General features: G+C 38.5%; 1 protein-coding gene across 18 annotated transcripts in view; it reads left to right on the top strand.

Moving 5' to 3' along the window:
• The window catches only part of FOXP1 (forkhead box P1), a 705,387-nt gene that overhangs the window by 567,569 nt on the left and 119,319 nt on the right, over positions 1-18,499 (top strand). For all 18 annotated transcript variants that reach the window (XM_042452066.1, XM_042452083.1, XM_042452065.1 and 15 more), the window contains one exon: positions 10,775-10,934. In XM_042452066.1, the coding sequence (XP_042308000.1) occupies positions 10,775-10,934 (160 nt within the window). The remainder of the gene's footprint in view (positions 1-10,774; positions 10,935-18,499) is intronic.

Genomic DNA, 18,499 nt, shown 5'->3' with positions numbered 1-18,499 from the left:
TGTTAAAAACCACAGTCTGAAAGCTGACTTCAAAGTCACAACTCTCTAATTAATGAACTGCGAGCTTCAGTTTGGACAAGTCGTGGTTTGATGCGCCCATAAATCAACATGACAGGTCTGTTTCACAGTCTCAGACAGTGCTTGTCATTGAGTCGCATCAGATGTAAACACAGCAGAAAAAAGGGGGAATATGAAGGAGGTGCAATTGATCAACAGAATTGGTAAAAACCCACTTTTGAAGCACATTATGCATGATCACAGGAAATGGCTATAGCCTCAAGAGGCTTTCTCCTTCTGCTGTTGCTTTTTTGAATCAGATTTCTAACAACCTTCAAAAGGGAGAATAAGAATTATGGAGCTTCTCCCCTGTGGCTGCCAGGCAATAACCCCCTGTTGTTATTTTGTGCTTCTTTCTTTTCAAAGGCATCAAATTTTAGTTTTTTAAAGATCTTTAACTCTATATTTGAAGACAAACAATAAAGGGCTGCCACTGTCATTCTTATCAGTTACCAGGGATTGTATTTTTTTCTTTCTGTTGCCACTTCTTATTAACCTCTTATTTGGTCTATTAGACATAGTTTTGAATGCAAGCCTGCATGCTGGGAGAACATGAAAGTTCAGATGAGCTCAGAGGGCAGATAAAGAAATTTGAAGGGGAAAGTTACACAGCAGAATGAACGATAAAAGTTAACTCTTCTAAATTGCTGTTGTCAGACAGGAGAGCGTCTCTGACACAAAGATGATGGCTCAGAGAAGAAGGGAAAAATACTTTGTGTGTTAAAAAGGCAAGAAGGGAAGTTGGACAATGTGATGGAATTTCAATATTTAACATGGCTGATTTACTGTGGTCATGCATCTAATATTGCAATGTCCAAATTTCAGTAAGAAAAAATTCTGGTTTAAAATGAATATTATTACATGATAGATGTGAGGAGAACAAGGGAGGCAAGCACCCTTTGCATTTTTTAACTGCTGCTTCCTTTAAAAAAAAGCCTGATGGTTTTATTAAAGGTTGCTTCAGACAGTGCAATTCTCTCCACAGGTTTTTCAGAGCCATCCTCTTCCGAAGTTAGAGGCTATTTCTGCTAAATTAGCATGCAGCTGATGATCCATTAATGTGTGCGTGCATGTGTACGCCATGCATGTAAGCGCATGTGCTCAGCCATTAAACAATTGCACGGTAGCAGTTTTGTGATATGGACTGACAATTATGCTTTTAACTGGTTTTAAATTTAACCCCTCAGTTAATTTGCTCTATCTCCTTCCCACAGTTATCAGTAGTTAACAATATTGCACCATCATCAGAAAACAGATGTAAAAAGTGAAAGCAAGAGAGCTTTGACTATAACCACCACCCTCTATTTGGTACTTTTAAAAAAGTCTTGTTTCTTGTAAGCAAGATGAAGGGGAATTTTATAGCAGGGTGGAGAGCATGTTTATTACAGTGTTTCCATTTATTTAAGCCAGATCTCAACTCTGTAACTCACTAGGTATTGTGCTCTGTTTGTGTTTTGATTTCATTAAAAACCATTCCCATTGAGCCTGTGAAACAGACCTGGGGAAAAAATGATGGAAGGGATTCTAAATAAAGGTAGAAAATATCCTCCACCCTCTTTCTTTTCTTTTCTTTTTTCCAGTTAAGTAGATTGTTTTGATAAAAGGCAGTTTGTCCTCCAGTAGTTATGACAATTTATGTTAGGCAATAGGGAGTAACCCAAGAAAGGAAAACAGACCTTTGACAGCAGCTTTAGGGAGGGGATCAAAAATGCAAGTTTTATCAGGATATTTCAGCATTTTAACAACTGACTACTGACCTGACAACAGGACTGCACCGAGACCTTTTTTGTATGCATTCAATTGTGAGAAGTAAACAAACTGCCTTGTATCCTGTGTTTGGTAACTGGGTGGGGAGCACAGTTTGGCAGCCTGCATTGCTTTTAAGTTCTTTCTTGGACAATGGGCTTGTATACTTTTTTATCCTGGCTTTTTAAATGGAGAAAGAGCTTTCATTAGCTTTTCCTGGAGGATAGCTGTGAAGACAACAGAACAGGCATCAGTCAACTTGTATAAATAAAGCCAGTTTTAAAATATTAACTTGGGCTAAAGTGGCAAGCCACTGGCATGTCCAAAGCAGGAGTGTTCTCATACTAAATTATTTCTTTTACAGCATGGATTTTTCACAAGGATTAATATCTGATATCAGAGAAATTATCACACACTAGTTTAACTATCTTTGTGATTTATATTAATCCAATAACTTCAGAAGACTCAGGAATTATGGGATCATTTGGGATATATTGATTTAGACTTGAAATGGCCTTAGTAGCTTTTTGGCATATTTACGTGTTTGTTGTTCTGGCTGTAGATGTGGATTTGTTAAACAAAAAAATTACTTAAATTTCTTGGCAAGTAGACTAATAGCCTGAAATTATTTGTTCATAAGATAATGGTCGGAGAATATATTTTCAATCTCAGTATCATAAACCACTTGAACTGCACTCATAGGTGGAGAAGCTCAGACATATCTTTCTATTGGGTTCATGAGACTTACACCCAATGAGTATAGGATTGCTAGCTCATTGACTTATTAACAGGGGAAAATATATGTCATTTTAATTCTGAATCCACATTTTTACTGCACTATATTTTTCTAAAAGTTTAAAAACATTAACATTTTGCAACTTGGAAAGCTGACCTCTGCACCCTTAATTTAAACGAAAATTAATTCTGCCAGTTAAACATGCTTTTAGATATGTGATTAAACACAATCTTAGTTCCATGTGAGAAGGTTTCATTACTACTTTTAGGAGGCATGCTAAGGGTGAGGGCAGAGGTACATTTTAAATATGGTATAAATGATTTGGAGTAATGTTCTCTGCTCTGAAACCAAATGCCCTGGAATGGAGGAAATGAATATTGAAATCACAATTACCTCTCTACAAGATTTTTCCTGACACAGTTGCAAACTATTTCAGAGGTGGCCAACTAGTGGATCTGGGAGCCAGTCCCCCCCCCCCACCACCACCACCACCACCACCTTGAAATCTTCAGAGGCTGCATGGGCCTAAAGAAAAAAAGATCCCAGCCAAAAAACAACAACCCTATACATGGTCTGTAGCCCACTTAACATTTTGCAAAGGGTTTTCTTCTTTTTTTTTAATGGATTTGTCCATTATTTATGTGGAGTTAAAGGAATAGAATTAAGTCTATGATGATACCTATTTATTTTTAAATTGAATACATAGGAGAGAGAGAAAAGCAAATTGAGCACTATGACTCTTGAAATTGGAATTCATAGGGCAAGTCACATTCTCTCAGCCTCAAAGGAAGACAAAGGCAGACCCTCTCGGAACAAATCTTAACAAGAAAACCCTCTGATAGGATTGCCTTAGGATCATCCTAAGTTGGAAACTACTTGAAGACAGAAAGCAGCAGCAGCAATGGCAAATGTACTTTGCACTTTAGCTAAACAGGCCCTGCTAGGAAAATGCACTACTTTTCTTGTACATGTTTTGCTCACTTCATAGTACAAGGTACATTCTGAGTTGTTTGGCTGCTTTTTTGTTGTTGTTAACTGCTGTCAAGTCTACTTCGACTTATGGTGACCCTATAAATGAGAGATCTTGAAGTCACCCTATCATCAACAGCTCTGCTCAGGTCTTGCAGGTTCAGAGCCTTGTCTTCCTTGACTGAGCCTACATTTCAGTCATCTGTGATGCAGTCTTCCTGTTTTTCCTATTGCCTTCTACCTTACCAAGCATGGTTGTCTTTTCTAGTAGTTCTGCCTTCCCACGATATGACCAAAGTATGACATTCTCAATTGATTCATCTTGGCTCCTAGGGAGAATTCAGACTTGATTTTGCTCTAGGGGCCATTTATTTGTCTTTTTAGCAGTGTCTGTAGAACTCTCCTCCAGTACCACATTTCAAATAAGTTGATTTTCTTCCTGTCAGCTTTCTTCACCATCCAGCTTTCACAACCAAACATAGAAATGGGGAATACAGTGACATGAATGATCCTAACATTAGCATTCAATGATACATCTTGACACTTCAAGGATACTGCGTAGTTCCTTCATAGGTACCCTTCAAAGTCCTAGTCATCTTCTGGTTTCTTGGCTGAAGTGCTCATTCTGATTAATGAAAGAGCCAAGGTATAGGAAATCTTGAAATATTTCAGTCTCTTTATCATCTGCTTTAAAGTTTTGTAAATAATCTGTTGTCATTATTTTTGTTTTCCTTATGTTCAACTGTAAACCTGACTTTGCACTTTCTTCCTTAACCTTCTTCAGGTCTTTGCTCTTATCTGCCAATAGCATTATATCATCTGTATATTTTAAATTGTTGTTGTTCCTTCCTCCAATTTTCATGCATCCCTCCTACAGGTCTAATCCTACTTGTATGATATGTTCATCATAGAGGATAAACAGAGTGATAAGATGCAGCCTTGTTTGACCCCCTTGCCTATTTTGTTTCTCTATATTCTGTCCTAAGAGTAGCCTCTTGTCTTGAGTACAAGTTATGGATCAGGACAATCAAATGTTATGGCACACCCATTTCTTTAAATGAAATCCATAGTTTTTCGTCACTTATAAAATCAAAGGCTTTACTATAATCTATAAATATTCTATAAAACACAGGCTGATTTTTTTGGAATTATTTGGTGCACTCCATTATCCAGCATATGTTTGCAATATGATTCATGTGCCTTTTCTTTTCCTGAACTCAGCTGGAACATCTGGCATTTCTCACTCCATATTTGATAAAAGTCTCTATTGTACAATTTTGAGCATCAGTTTGCTTGCATAAGAAATTAATGCAATGGACTTGTGGTTACTGCAATCCCTGAAGTCCCCTTACTTAGAGATTGGAAAGTGTATTAAGCGTTTCTAATCTGTGGGCCATTATCTTATTTTCCATAATTATTGACAAATGTTAGTTAGAACTAACCTAGATTCTGTCTCTGTAGCTTGAAACAGCTGTATTGGTATGCCATCTGTTCCTAGTGATTTATTTCTCCCAAGTACTATGAGTATAGCTTCCACTTCACTTTCTGAAACTGGGGGGGGGTGTCTTTATATGGTTCTTCCTCAGATGAAGTTGTCTCTTTTATCTCTTTTATATAGATCGTTTCCATTTTCTTTTTATTTCTATTTATTATACAATTTGTTCCTTTATTAGTTGTAGAATATCCCCCCTCTTGGTGTAAGTTTTCCTTTGATTTCTCAGATCTTGGGGAAGAGGTTTCTTGTTCTTTCCTGTTTTGTTGCCAACTTCATTTTTTCTGCATTGAGTACTATAGTAGTTCTCCTTGTCCCTGCATACAAGTTGCTGAGCACTTGCATTCAGGGTTCTGACTCTTTCTGTCAACTTTTTGTACTGTTTCTTGTCTGCCCTTAACTGTTTGAAGAATTTCATTCGTCATCTATTGAAGTGTCTCCTTTTTGGCTACAGATAGTGTCTCTGCATTTCTCCCTGACAATGTCCCTGGCTTTAGTTCAGAATTCTTCTGGCTCCCAGTTAATTAGGCTTAATAGTTCAAATCTATTTTTACAGATTTTATCTTGTTTTTGATATTAGCAGTTCATGCTCTGTGCCACTGATCTTGTTCTCGCAGAGAGAATGCAGCTTCTCTGTCTTCTGCTTCTCAACTGCGTTGCTTATTTGGTTTCTATGTTAAAGTGATGTATACAGTTGCCTCTTTGGTTGCTTGAAGAGTGTGTTTGCGATGAACACAAAATTCAGTGTAGTCACTCTTCTGCTTCATTTCTCAATACTAGGACAAATGTACCTACAATCTGTGGTTCTCCCCTCTTTCATATTTTTGCATTCCAGTCACCTACAATTACCAAGGAGTCCTATTTTGGTGTTTGATCAATTTCCTCCTGGACTCTATCATAGAATCTTTCAATTTCTTCTTTTGCCTTTGTAAGGTAAAGATAAAGTTGGTCCCCACTGACAAGGTTGTCCAGTTGTGTTGGACCATAGCGGGCAGTGCTCATCTCCGTTACTAAGCCAAAGATTGCACAGAATACAGTTTACCTTCCCACCGGAGTGGTACCTATTTTTCTATTTGGATTTGCATGCTTTAAAACTGCTGTTGGCAGAAGCTGGGACTAGTGTTAGGACTTCACCCCATCATGCAGCACTCAGGTCTCAAACTGCCAACCTGCTGATCTTGCAATCAACGGTGTCAGCGTCTTAACCCCTTGAGCCACCACATCACCCTTTATAGTTGGACCATAACCTTGGATTATGGTTATATTTGTGGATTTTCCCTGAAGTCTTATTAATGGGCCCATACAGACAGGCCAAAATAAAGCTGCTTCGGGTCACTTTGGAGGTATGCTGTTTAAATGATGCATGCCTCCTAAGAGGCCAGAAGCTGTGCCAAAGCTGTGGTCCAGTCCTTAGGACTGTGGTGTGGCTTTGGCACCGTTTCTGGCATCTTAGGACGCATGCATCATTTAAATAGCATACCTTCAAAGTGTCTCGAAGCAGCTTTATTTTGACCTGTCTGTACAGGCCCAATATTATTCTATCAGACTTTGCCTTATATCCGCTGACTTCTTTTGCTACATTTCTTCTCACTATAAATGCCACCCTGTTTCTTCTTAGACTTTCATTTCCTTAATAAAACACTAATTATCTGATTCAAGGTGTCCCTTCCCTTTGGATTACTGCTCCCAAGTATTGCACACATTTTGCTTTTTATTTATTTTTTTACTATGTCTAGCTTCCCCTGGTTCATGCCTCTCGCATGTGTTGTGCAGCTTCAGACTTTCATTTCACCTCTGAGCATGTAGTTATCCTCTGATGTATCCCATTACCCTGTTGAATGCCATTTGACCTGGGAGACTCGTCTTCTGGCACAATATCTTACTTCATTTTGGATTGTCTCATCATACGGCTTTTGAGGTAAAAGATCTTCAAAGGGTGGTTTACTGGTGCCTTCCTCTGTGCAGTACTAACCATCCTTAGTTTTTTAAAACTTGATGAATATGTTTATTCTCCAGGTTTTGTGAGTATATGAGCAGTTTGTCTGTTTTTTATGAATGAATACTGTGGGCCTGAACAGACAGGCTAAAATAAAGATGCTTTGCGTCACTTTGGAGGTATGCTGCTTAAATGATACATGCATCTTAAGAGGCTGGAAGCTGCGCCAAAAGTGCGCTCCAGTCCTTAGGACAGAGAAAGGCACTCCTTAGGACTGGAGCATGACTTTGGCATGGCTTATAGCCTCTTAGGACGGATGCATCATTTAAACAGCATACCTCCAAAGTGGCCCAAAGTAGGTTTATTTTGGCCTGTCTGTTCAGGCCCTTAGTCATATAAATAGCTCCTCCCATCATTCAGACAGATATATTTTATATAGGCAAATATACTGGTAGTTATTCACTATGCTACATAGTTTTTCTTCTTCACTCTCATATGGCATATGTATATTTCTGTCTATCAAGGGTTAATTTTCTTTCTGGAAATGTTAAGCTACAAAAGCATGGAAGACCTCCACCTTGATATGATTCCTAACAGATTAGGGATATTAGATAATTTCCTTCTGTTTATTGTACTGCTGCACTGTATTATCTTTCTATCACTCAGATAATTACTGAGGAAATCTACATTAACTTTTTTTCCTTGGCTAGCTTAAGGAATTGCTAAACACTAGCCTGATGCACTATTATTTTACACAATCAAAGTTTTCCTTCTGTCATCATACAGTATGTGAAAAGATATTTATCAAAACTGCAAAGGCTTTTTCATGGCTTCTTAAAGAACAAAAGCAAATAAAAGATGAGCAGAACCTAAAGGGTTCTTTAAGTGAAACAAAATTAAGAACTCTGAAGCCTCGAGTACTGTACATATTAAACGCATTCAAATAAGATGTTGTTTGCTAAATTATGAATGTGTGTAATTAAAATCTAGTGGCTGTTTCTATGAAAGATTTACAATGTTATTTCATCGTTTGTCATGGCTAATTAACAATATTGGATGAAGTTTTTCTTCTTCAAAGGTCTGATTTTTTTCTCATTTATTTATGTCAGAAGTGATAAACAGAGCAGTTAAAAGCTTCTCTGGGTACAGCAGTGAGAAAAGCAACATGTTCTTTTACACCTCAAAGGTTCAGGGTTCAGATCCCAGTGGACTATAGCAACTTAGTCTTCTTCTGAGGGGGAATAATTAATTTTTTTCAAAGCGCTGAGGTAAAAAAATATGAGTGGAATAACACAGGAGAGAGAACTGAGAATTGATTGATTGCATGACAGAGAAAGGCACTATGGAGAATGCAATGAATTAACCAATTGGAGCCTTAATAACTGAGACAATTCTTTAATAAGTAAATAGAGCATAGCATGGGGTTATTTTTCATTACAGTTACGTGTATGAGGGTGTGATGTTACTTTCTGTGTTTGGGCTTTCAGTAAAAAAAAATCTGAGAACTGTATTAACTAGCAAATATCCTGACATACGTGCTTTGTTTTACAAACATTTCTAGTAGATAAACATTAGAGTACGCTTTAGTTCCATCATTGCATTTTGGTCTTGGAAGAATTGGAAAATTTTAAATGAGACACTAAGGATTCCTGTGCATGGAGCATTAGCAAAACCTGGGTTGTAGATGACATGCTAATGTTGCGCACATGCACAGTTTGATTTGAGGCTGGAAGAAATGGGATGGCACACAGGCATGGCTTTTTCACATTTCTGGCATGGCATTTAACTCAAACCTTATTTGATTTATCAAGATAATACATATGGATTTTTCGTGAAAGATGTTAAACTTGGAGAGGGAAAGAATTTAGTGTCATTTCTGTAGATTTGGCCTGAATGCAAGAAAGAAAATACTTTGGGCATATTCACTGGGATTTTTCACTTTCTCTCTTGGAGGAGCAGACCTTATGCCATATCAAATGGTATTTTTCTACCTCCTTTTACATTTCAAGAGCAGTTTGTGCATATTATCATTGGGGATTATATAAGAAATACAAACCTAAACTCTTTAGACCTGGAGAATGCTCATATGCTTGGATCTACCCTTTGCCAAAGAAATTTTACATGGATTTTTCCTTACAGAGTGGTGACTTCTCCTTGTGTACCACCATGAAGGAAAAGCAGCATGTTATAATAGCCAGAGACAGGCAAACCTAGGAGCTCAACAGACCACCTGTTTTGACCAGCCTGCAGCCGCCCCTTTCCCCGCCAGATTGGGGCCGCGGCAACTACATGTTGCAGCCCCGATCTCGCCTTTCCACAGAGCAAAAAAAGCTGCAAAAAACAGGTCCTTTTTGCACTGCGGAAAGGGCACCCTAGCCGCTGCAACTATTCTCTGCATTTTGGCACAGCACATGTAAACGCTGTGCCAAAGACACATAGTGATGCCACCCACCATCCAATCAGGTAGGCGGTGTGGGGACAGAGTTGGGGCAGTTGGCGTGCGGTCACCATGCCCCCACTCTGCCCCCATACTGGCTCTTTATGCTGGTCTGTAGAGGTACATAGTCATCAAAAGAATAATCCATGAAAAGCTCAGAGTAAACCAATGAAGAACGGCTTGCTTTATTATTTTAATAAAAATAATTATTGATCAATATAAATTTTGTATCATTTAAATTAGTTTGGCTTATACAAAATAGGAGAGACAGTATTGTGTAATGGTTTGAGCATTGGACTGTGACTCTGGAGGACAGGGTTAGAATCCCCCCATGGTCATGAAGCCCACTGGGTGACCCTGACCAAGCCACATTCTCTCATACTCAGAAGATGGCAATGGCAAACTCCCTCTGAAGAAACCTGCCAAGAAACCCCTGTGATAGGTTGGGCTTAGGGTTGTCATAGTTAAAAATGACTTGGAGGCACAGAGCCACAATAACAACAACACAAAATTGCAATTGCTAGAAAATTTCTTTAGTTGGCAGTATTTGACATCTGAAATAACAGCAGTTAGGATGTAGAACTAAGCATCCTGGAGAGTTCTGCTCAGACTAAAATCTAGAGCAAATATACCATTCCACTAACACTGAAACCACTAGCTATCATTACACAAATGCCAAAAGATACTGGTTTTACCTTTATGGGGTAACAGAGAACAGTAGCTGAGCTATGAAATATTACTTAAATGTTTAAATAAAATGATTCAGTTGAGGTAAAATTTGGTCATGATTCTGAAATAGGTAAAACTACAAAACCACCCAGTGATTTCAGGGTTACTTTAGCAGGCTTGTACTGCTTGTCTCACCTACCAAGCAAAATGTAACTATCCACTGATAATTATCACTTGATATGTCCTTGACAACTACCTTGTTGTTACCCTCACCATGGAGTTTTGTGCTTTGCTGAGCTTATGAGAATCATTTGGCTAGTGTGATCTAATTCATCTAGATGTACATTACAGTGACAGCCATTTGTGAGCATGCTTTTCCATGATGGTTCTCAATATTTGGAATTCCCTTCCCAAGTAAAATCGCCTGGCTCCATCCCTCCTTTCCTTTATGAATACCAGGCCAAATTGGTACTTTTAACCAGAGTTTTCAATAGCAGTCAATGCAAATTGGCAGTTACTATTTTTCTAAATATTCATACTAGCACTTCTTTACATTGTTCTAATCTGTTAACTATTTCTCATAGTTTTAACTAGAGATCCCACAAAGGTTTATATAGTGGAAAGATGGGACAAGAAACTCTTATTAATCCTCTTCTTTGGGTATTGTGATGGAAGGTAAAGGAGAAAATGGATATCATCCTGAAAGAAGTATTATTTCTTGTTTGTTTACAGCCACAGCAGCAACAGGTGACTTCACAGCAGTTGGCCTTTCAGCAGCAGCTTTTACAGATGCAACAACTGCAACAACAGCACCTCCTGTCTTTACAGCGCCAAGGTCTGCTAACGATTCAACCTGGCCAGCCTACCTTGCCATTGCAGCCTCTTGCTCAAGGTATGTGCAATGTTTTAGGGTCTCCTGCTGTGTGAAATGAAGCTGCTTCTTCATAGTCTCCTGGCATTAGAAATCTATGGTTTGAGTGCTGGATTATGACTCTGGAGACCAGGGTTCAATTCCCAGCTTGGCCATGAAGCCCACTGCTCTCAGCCTCAAGGAAGGCAATTCCAAACCTCCTCTGAACAAATCTTGACTAGAAAACTCCATGACAGATTTTGCATTGGTCACTGCCATAATACATTTCATTCATGATAGGTTCGCCTTGGGGTCTTCATAAGTTGGAAATGATTTGAAGTCACACAACAAGAACAATTTGGTGTGTGTGTGCAGCTAGCTAACTGATGGAAAGTATCTCTATATAGAATCATAGAACTGTAGACTTGGAAAAGACCACAAGGGCCATCCAGTCCAACCCCCTGCCATGCAGAAACTCTCAATCAAAGCATCCCCAACAGATGGCCATCCAGCCTCTGCTTAAAGATCTGCAAGGAGGGAGACTCCACCACTCACTGAGGGAGTGTGTTCCACTGATGAACGGCCCTTACTGTCAGAAAGTTCCTTCTAATGTTGAGGTGAGATCTCTTTTCCTGTAGTTTGCATCCATTATTCCAGGTCCTGTTCTCTTGAGCAGCAGAAAACAAGCTTGTTCCCTCCTCAATATGACATCCCTTCAAATATTTAAACAGTGCTATCAGATCACCTCTTAACCTTCTCTTCTCCAGGCTAAACATCCCCACCTCCCTAAGTCATTCCGTATAGGACATGGTTTCCAGACCCTTCACCATTTTAGTTGCCCTCCTTTAGACACACTCCAGTTTCTCGATGTCCTCTTTGAATTGTGGTGCCCAGAACTGGACACAATATTCTAGGTGGGGCCTGACCACAGCAGAATACATTGGCATTATTACTTCTCTTGATCTAGACACTATACTTTTATTGATGCAGCCTAAAATTGCATTGGCCTTTTTATCTGTTGCGTCACACTGTTGACTCATGTTCAACTTGTGGTCTACTTGGACTCCTGGATCCCTTTCACATGTAGTCTCATTCAGCCAGGTGTCCCCCATCCTATATCTGTGCATTTCATTTTTCCACCCTAAGTGCAGTAATTTACATTTCTCCGTGGTGAATTTCATTTTGTTAGCTTTGGCCCAGCTTTCTAGTCTTTGAATTTGGTGTAATCTGCAAATTTGATGTATTCCTCCAATTCTGTCATCCAAGTCATTGATAAAGATGTTGAATAGCACTGGGCCCAGGACAGAGCCCTATGGGACCCCACTGGCCACTTCTCTCCTGGATGAAAAGAAGCCATTGTTGAGTACCTTTTGGGTTCAGCCGGTCAACCAATTACAAATCCATGTAACAGTAACTTTGTCTAGCCCACATTTTACAAGCTTGTTTGCAAGAATGTCATGGGAAACCTTGTCAAAGGCCTTACTGAAAACAAGATATACTACACATACTTGTATTTTTCTGATTAATAGATAAATTAACATTTCACAGCATTAGCCTTCCTTTCGTTTTCCTAACGAGAAATCTTCAAAGCTGATTTAAGACCTTACGAATCTCTCCTGTCCATGTTAGGAATCAGTCTTGATTGTACAGGTGATTGATGATGCCAGAGAATAGTCAAGTTGGTGCTTTTTTGTCTAATCTGTTTTTCTGGATAAAGGATTATACAGATTAAGAGTTCTATTTAACTTGAGAAGTTGCTGTCTTAAACATTGGCCAATAAAAGAGAATCTAAGGCCCGTTCCGCACGAACAAAATGGTACCTGGGTGCCACCATCTTGACATAGCGGACGCTTAGTGTCCGCACGTCACGACGCATTAATGACACTGCAATTGCGGCATTGGTGCCTTGTGGCGTCATTACTGCGCCGCAAAAAGAAGCTGCTTTTTGCGACTTCTTTTTGCTGCGCAGAGGAGTCACGCGGTTTGCCGCTGAGGCTCCTCCATGCAGCAAATGAGGGCGCTTTACAGACCACCCTTTGGGGCGGTCTGGAAAGCACCTAAATCACTTCCTATATGGATATCTTCAACACAGCACAATGCAGTGAGGCTGTGTGCAATGCAGTCACTGCATCTAGTCTTGAAGCTCAGTTCTGCGGTGTCCAGTACATTTGTAGCAGCAGTATTGTTGCCTGTAAAATGGGAACAACAGTTAGAACCATGTTCTGTAGAAAAAAAAGATTGCAAAACCTGTTTACAAAAGTAGTGAAACTCATTTTAATTTCATTAATGACATATATTTTTGGACATATGTTTCTTGCACATTTTATAGATGCATGTTGCAGCACCCATGTTGTACTTTACTGTTTTGTAAAATGGCCCCAAAACTTTTCCAGGCAGACTCCTGTGTATTTAATGGTAGCATGGTGTGCATAAATCAGCAATTGATCCTTTTTACAAAACACTGTAAATACATAGAACACCACCAGTTCAACCTGCTAATAAAGTCTGGTTCTAAAAGTGGGCATCACTACAGAAGGAAAGGAGAATGAAGCCCTGAACACACTGGTCTAATCAAATTTTGGAATCATACAGCATCCTGCTGTGGGATGCACTTAACCATATGATGGCAAAAATGTATCTCACTGTTTGACAAAGGAGATTTCACACTTTCTTCATACTTTTATTTGTAGTTACTGATATTGAGACTAACATCAGCTCAAGCTGTTCTGGTTAAGAAGTCAGATAGGTTGCTACTGGCATTACTTGGGGGAAGGTAGTGTTTTTCAGAGACAGTATGGAGCTTTTCCTCTTTCCAGTTACCTGCTAAATTTGAATAGTTGTCTCAGTGGCTGCAGTGAGGTCAGTCAATACCACTTTACATTTCTATACCGCTTCATAGTGAACTAAGCACTCTAAGTGGTTTATAATGTGTTAACCAATTGCCCCCAACAAGCTGGGTGATCATTTTACCAACCTACGAAAAGATGGAAGGCTGAGTCTACCTTGAGCCCTGCAATATCAAACTCACAATGTTGTGGCTGCAGTACCAGCATTTAACCGCTGTTCCACCAGGGTTCAATTTAAGAAAGACAGGTGCATGCACACTTATTCTCACTGGGTGCACTCTTCTTGAAAATGTCACTTAGATTTAAGCCATTGTTTACACCCATCTCATTCTTTCCTACATATTCAAGAGTTAGATTGTGTTCCAGAATATGCAGAGACAAATAGAAGGATTTTACTGAAAACCATGCTATGGTACCCATTGGCTTGAAGACAAAACATGATTCTGCTGTGGTTTTTAAAAAATAGTCCCAAGATAATACACACCTTTAAATTCATTAGTTGCTAAATAAATAAATAAATAAATCTTTTATTTATATCCCGCTTTTTGTTAAAACAATCAAAGCGGCATAAAACATTGAAATAATAAAGCAAATAAACCCTTAAAAAGGATTAAACAGTTCTAACAGTTAAAATTACAATTAAAAATGGTTAGATGTTTTATCCTCCAAAATACTGTTTATTCCACTGGTAGGCAACTGCAGCAGCTGGGGGAGGTAGTTTTATGCCCATGGAGTCCTATGGGAGTTGTACACACTGCCCCAAAGGCCAAAAAATTTTTTTTCCGGTTTTAAAAAGTTGTATGTGATGGTGGTGGTTTTTGCTCTCTCTTTTTCCAATGTTAAACAGTATAGTGGGTCCTTCAAATCTATTTTCAAGTGAATTGCTGCTCCTAGAGGCTTTCAGGAGAGGTGCTCTTTCCTCTTTGCCAGTAAAGGTGATCTAGGGAGTCTGAAGAGTTTGGGGCAATAAAAATAGTCTGCAAGTGCTGCATGTAGCCCTACAGCTGCAATTTGCCCACCTCAGTTTAATTGTTGTTTGGTCTCAAGGACCTAGAGATGACATGGAAGGTCTTGCCTTTATTTGATCTCAAGACGTCCTGGGCCATCTGTTACTTTCTCCCTACACTGAAGCAGCAATGACAGCATACAAGCCCAAGACCTGCTTTTCATTTTACTCTTGATAGATTCCCACATGCCAATTAATGACTGGAAAGGGCAATATTCTTAGTGATGTTATGAAGGAGATGGCAGTTATACATTCTTGTCTCTCACTCTTCCTGGACAGGACCACTGAGAAGTCTATTATTGACAATATGGATTTGTGGTGAAGAAGAAGAGGAAATAATTAAACAGCTAAACTCCCGGGGCAGATTTTATGAGTACAAGAGAAGGCATGTAGGCTACTGCCATTTTGTGCATATAAAGAAATTACAGTATGAGTTAATTACACCTCCAGATTTATTAGTAAGAAACATCACAAGCTGTTCTTCCATACCCTCCCACTGGACTCTGGTCTCTGCTTTTCTAATTTTTCCCACAGTTTGTATACTGTTAAGTTTGCTTGGTGAGGTTTCTTGTACATCAGTTAAACTGTCCAAAAGAGGGCAATTGGGCAGTGACAAGACACACTCATGTGTAATGTGAAAGAAACGAATGTAGTGATGCATGAAGTATAATCTGTGCAGCAGCACATCAAAAACACCAGTAGATGTTTTAGCAGTCATGGCATTGATAGATAGGCTTTACAGTATAGTATAACTATTAGTTCCTAAAATATTGGACAGAGACATATTAAAAATAGGATGATCACAAGCAATCCAATAGACAAATAAAGGGAGGTTTGACTGGATATCATTAATATTACTTCATTATTTACTCCATTGTCCTCGCTTCTGATTCTGGAGTTCTGTGAGTACAGGAGGAAAAGGGAATAAAAGATTTGAGAATGAAGACAGGTCAGAATACAAGGCATTTTCTTTTCTTTATCAGAGAGATCTGATGGCTCAAAATTGATGTCATTATGAGGTTTAAATCAACTTTCTGCTTGCTTGAACATGGTCACCTGGGTATGGAGGTACAAGGACAAAAAAAGGTTGAGCGACTCTAGTTGCCTTTGAGCCAGTGAATACCTGGGGTTGCAAAATCGAGTTCCATGAAGAGTAATCTGTCAACTGTCCCCACAACATACATTTTTTAAGCCTGTGCCTACATTTTCTTTTATAATAAGGAGATACTTCTCCTAGGGAAAAGAAATACAACACAGAAGCATGTGAGACCTCCAGACTTAAATAATAATTGACAATGAACACTGAAATTATAGATACCCTTTTTTGTTACTGACAAGTATTTTAAAGTGAAAAAGAAACTGCTAACTATGGTTGTGGTTGAAAAATATATCCTGTTAAAGCTGTTGCTGCTCCATTATGTTTTTAGATGTCAAATGATAAAAAATAGCCACAGTTAATATAGTAGATGGTTTTTTTTTCTTTTGGCTTTGGAAGTACTACCTGAAACAAATATTTTTAAGGTTTTGAAAAAAATCCTTGTCTCTTTATAATGTATGTGTAATCATCCTTGCTTTTGCACTCCAGGTTTGGATGTGTAACCATCAGCACTGGGGGGAAAAAACCAAGCCCATTTCAAAAGCATTCCAGACAATGAGATATAAATCTTAGGAAGTGGACTTAAAACCTAGTGGTTATAGTTTTATATTCTTGACAGGGACCCAGAGAAGCAGAATATGTTCTGGTATTAATTTCATTGGAACTTGCTTCTAAAGAAATATTTTTAGGGTTTGTATATTTGTTGTATTTTTATGTTGCAGAAATAAAATAGCTACGGGTCTTCACTTCCACTCTGAACATTTCGCATTGCTAGAATGAAGAAATTTGAGTGCTAATAATTTCAATGATATTCAAAATCCACAAAACAGTGATACCTTTATTGGGTCAAGCCAAACACAAAATACATGTTGCAAGTTTTTGAAACTCCACTAGGTTATTCACTAGACAAAGATGTTAAAAATCATACAGGAAAAAAGTATATGATGATGTTAGTCCCAAGCTTGCATTGTGGCAGGATGTGGCGGTTCTTAGTTCAGATGGTACTGGAGGGAAATTCATGCAGGCAGGTCCTTCCTCTTTCTGGCCATACCAGGAGATGAAAAAAAATGTTCTGTTTGCAAGACAAAGAAAGATGCTCCTCCTGAGATCCAAGTTGCCTCTGTCTTTGTGAACCTACAGTCTCCTTTGTTAGGCAGAAAACAATTTCTATAATAGGTTTAGAACAGAGATTGGCATAATGCAGTACATGTGTTCCTCTAGGGCTGTTTTTGCAACCTCAGACACCTATACACCAGACCTTCCTAAACAACCCTTTATGTGGCCAAAAAGAGAAAAGTGACTTTTCTCTTAGAAGCCTTCAGGAATGAGAAATGGCCATTTACTACACATAAAAAATAATTCCCTCACCCCCACCCCCAAATAAAACAAACCCCAGAAGTGTGCTTCTTTCACATTTAGTTTTGCTAGTTGGGTGGGCTTGTTTCTAATCTGCGTAGACCCTGGTGGCAGGCACAAAACATTTGTCACTGGACAGTAGTTGTCTACCCCATTTTACAGGTTAGATACTGTTATTTACTTTCATCTCAGCCTGAGTTGGCTATTTAAACAGTTTTCAGCATTTTAAACTTTAAATCAATAAAGAATAAATCAGAGAATCAAAAACTCATTAAACAGTGTAACAATTTTAAAAAGCTCAAACAGTTTACATTTTTGAGCATGTACACATTTGGGCAGAATCATTATACACAGAAATTTTAATACAAAGCAGCATTTTAACTAGATGTCAGTTTGCAGATATGATTCACTGAAGCCACTGGTTCAAGTGCTGGTAGTTTTGATGTAATTCTATCGGTGTCAAACTCTGCTTAAAGTGTAGCAGGGAAAGACTGTATTTAATAATCCAGATTTCTTAAAATTACAACATTTCAGTTAAGAGGAAAATATAGAAACCTGTTAAACTGTTCATAATAGTATTTTCTGATACTGATGTCACTTAGGTCACATGACATCAAAATTGGATCTGTTACCCAGTTCTATCTGATCTGTAATCCTCATGTGTATGACCCAGCTCCAGCAGCTGTTACATACAATTTGTCTGCATTTTACATAAAAATTGAGGTCTTTGTTCACATTTAAGTGGCACAGATATAGTCCTCATTAATACTAGTCATCTGCCCTTCTACAGTAAGCTTGGAAAAATCCTGGTATAGTTGTTGCATCTTGCTAATTCACTCCTCTTTGCCCTTGATAAACTTTCTGTATTAAGATTTAAAAATCACCTTATCTAACAAAAATGTGGCAGCAGTGCATTCATATTTTCATTTGAAAAGGTAGACCTGTATATATGAAAATATTAGAGCATCATCATAACAATAGCAATAATAAAATGGCAATCTTTTTCTCACTTTGATAGAGTCTGGAATTTTTTTTAAAAAATGTTGAAACATGTGTCCTAGTATCAGTATGTTCCCTTCAGCAGACAGGTCCATTCACTATTGGTTCAACTGAGTAAACAGTGGTGAAAGGGTCAGTCATATTCACAGGTAATTGTTAGTGTGGAGACAGTCCTGTCAAGCATGTTAGCTAAAAATACATCCCACACTGTCACTTTGCAAGGTGTTTGAAAATAATAGCCTAGTTGCAGCTAAACAAGGCACAGGATTGTGTCTTGACCTTTCTCTTTGTTTAAATTGCCTCA

The sequence above is a fragment of the Sceloporus undulatus genome, chromosome 2 (assembly GCF_019175285.1).
Source record: "Sceloporus undulatus isolate JIND9_A2432 ecotype Alabama chromosome 2, SceUnd_v1.1, whole genome shotgun sequence".
NCBI lineage: Eukaryota > Metazoa > Chordata > Lepidosauria > Squamata > Phrynosomatidae > Sceloporus > Sceloporus undulatus.
This window is presented reverse-complemented; position numbering and strand designations above follow the sequence as displayed.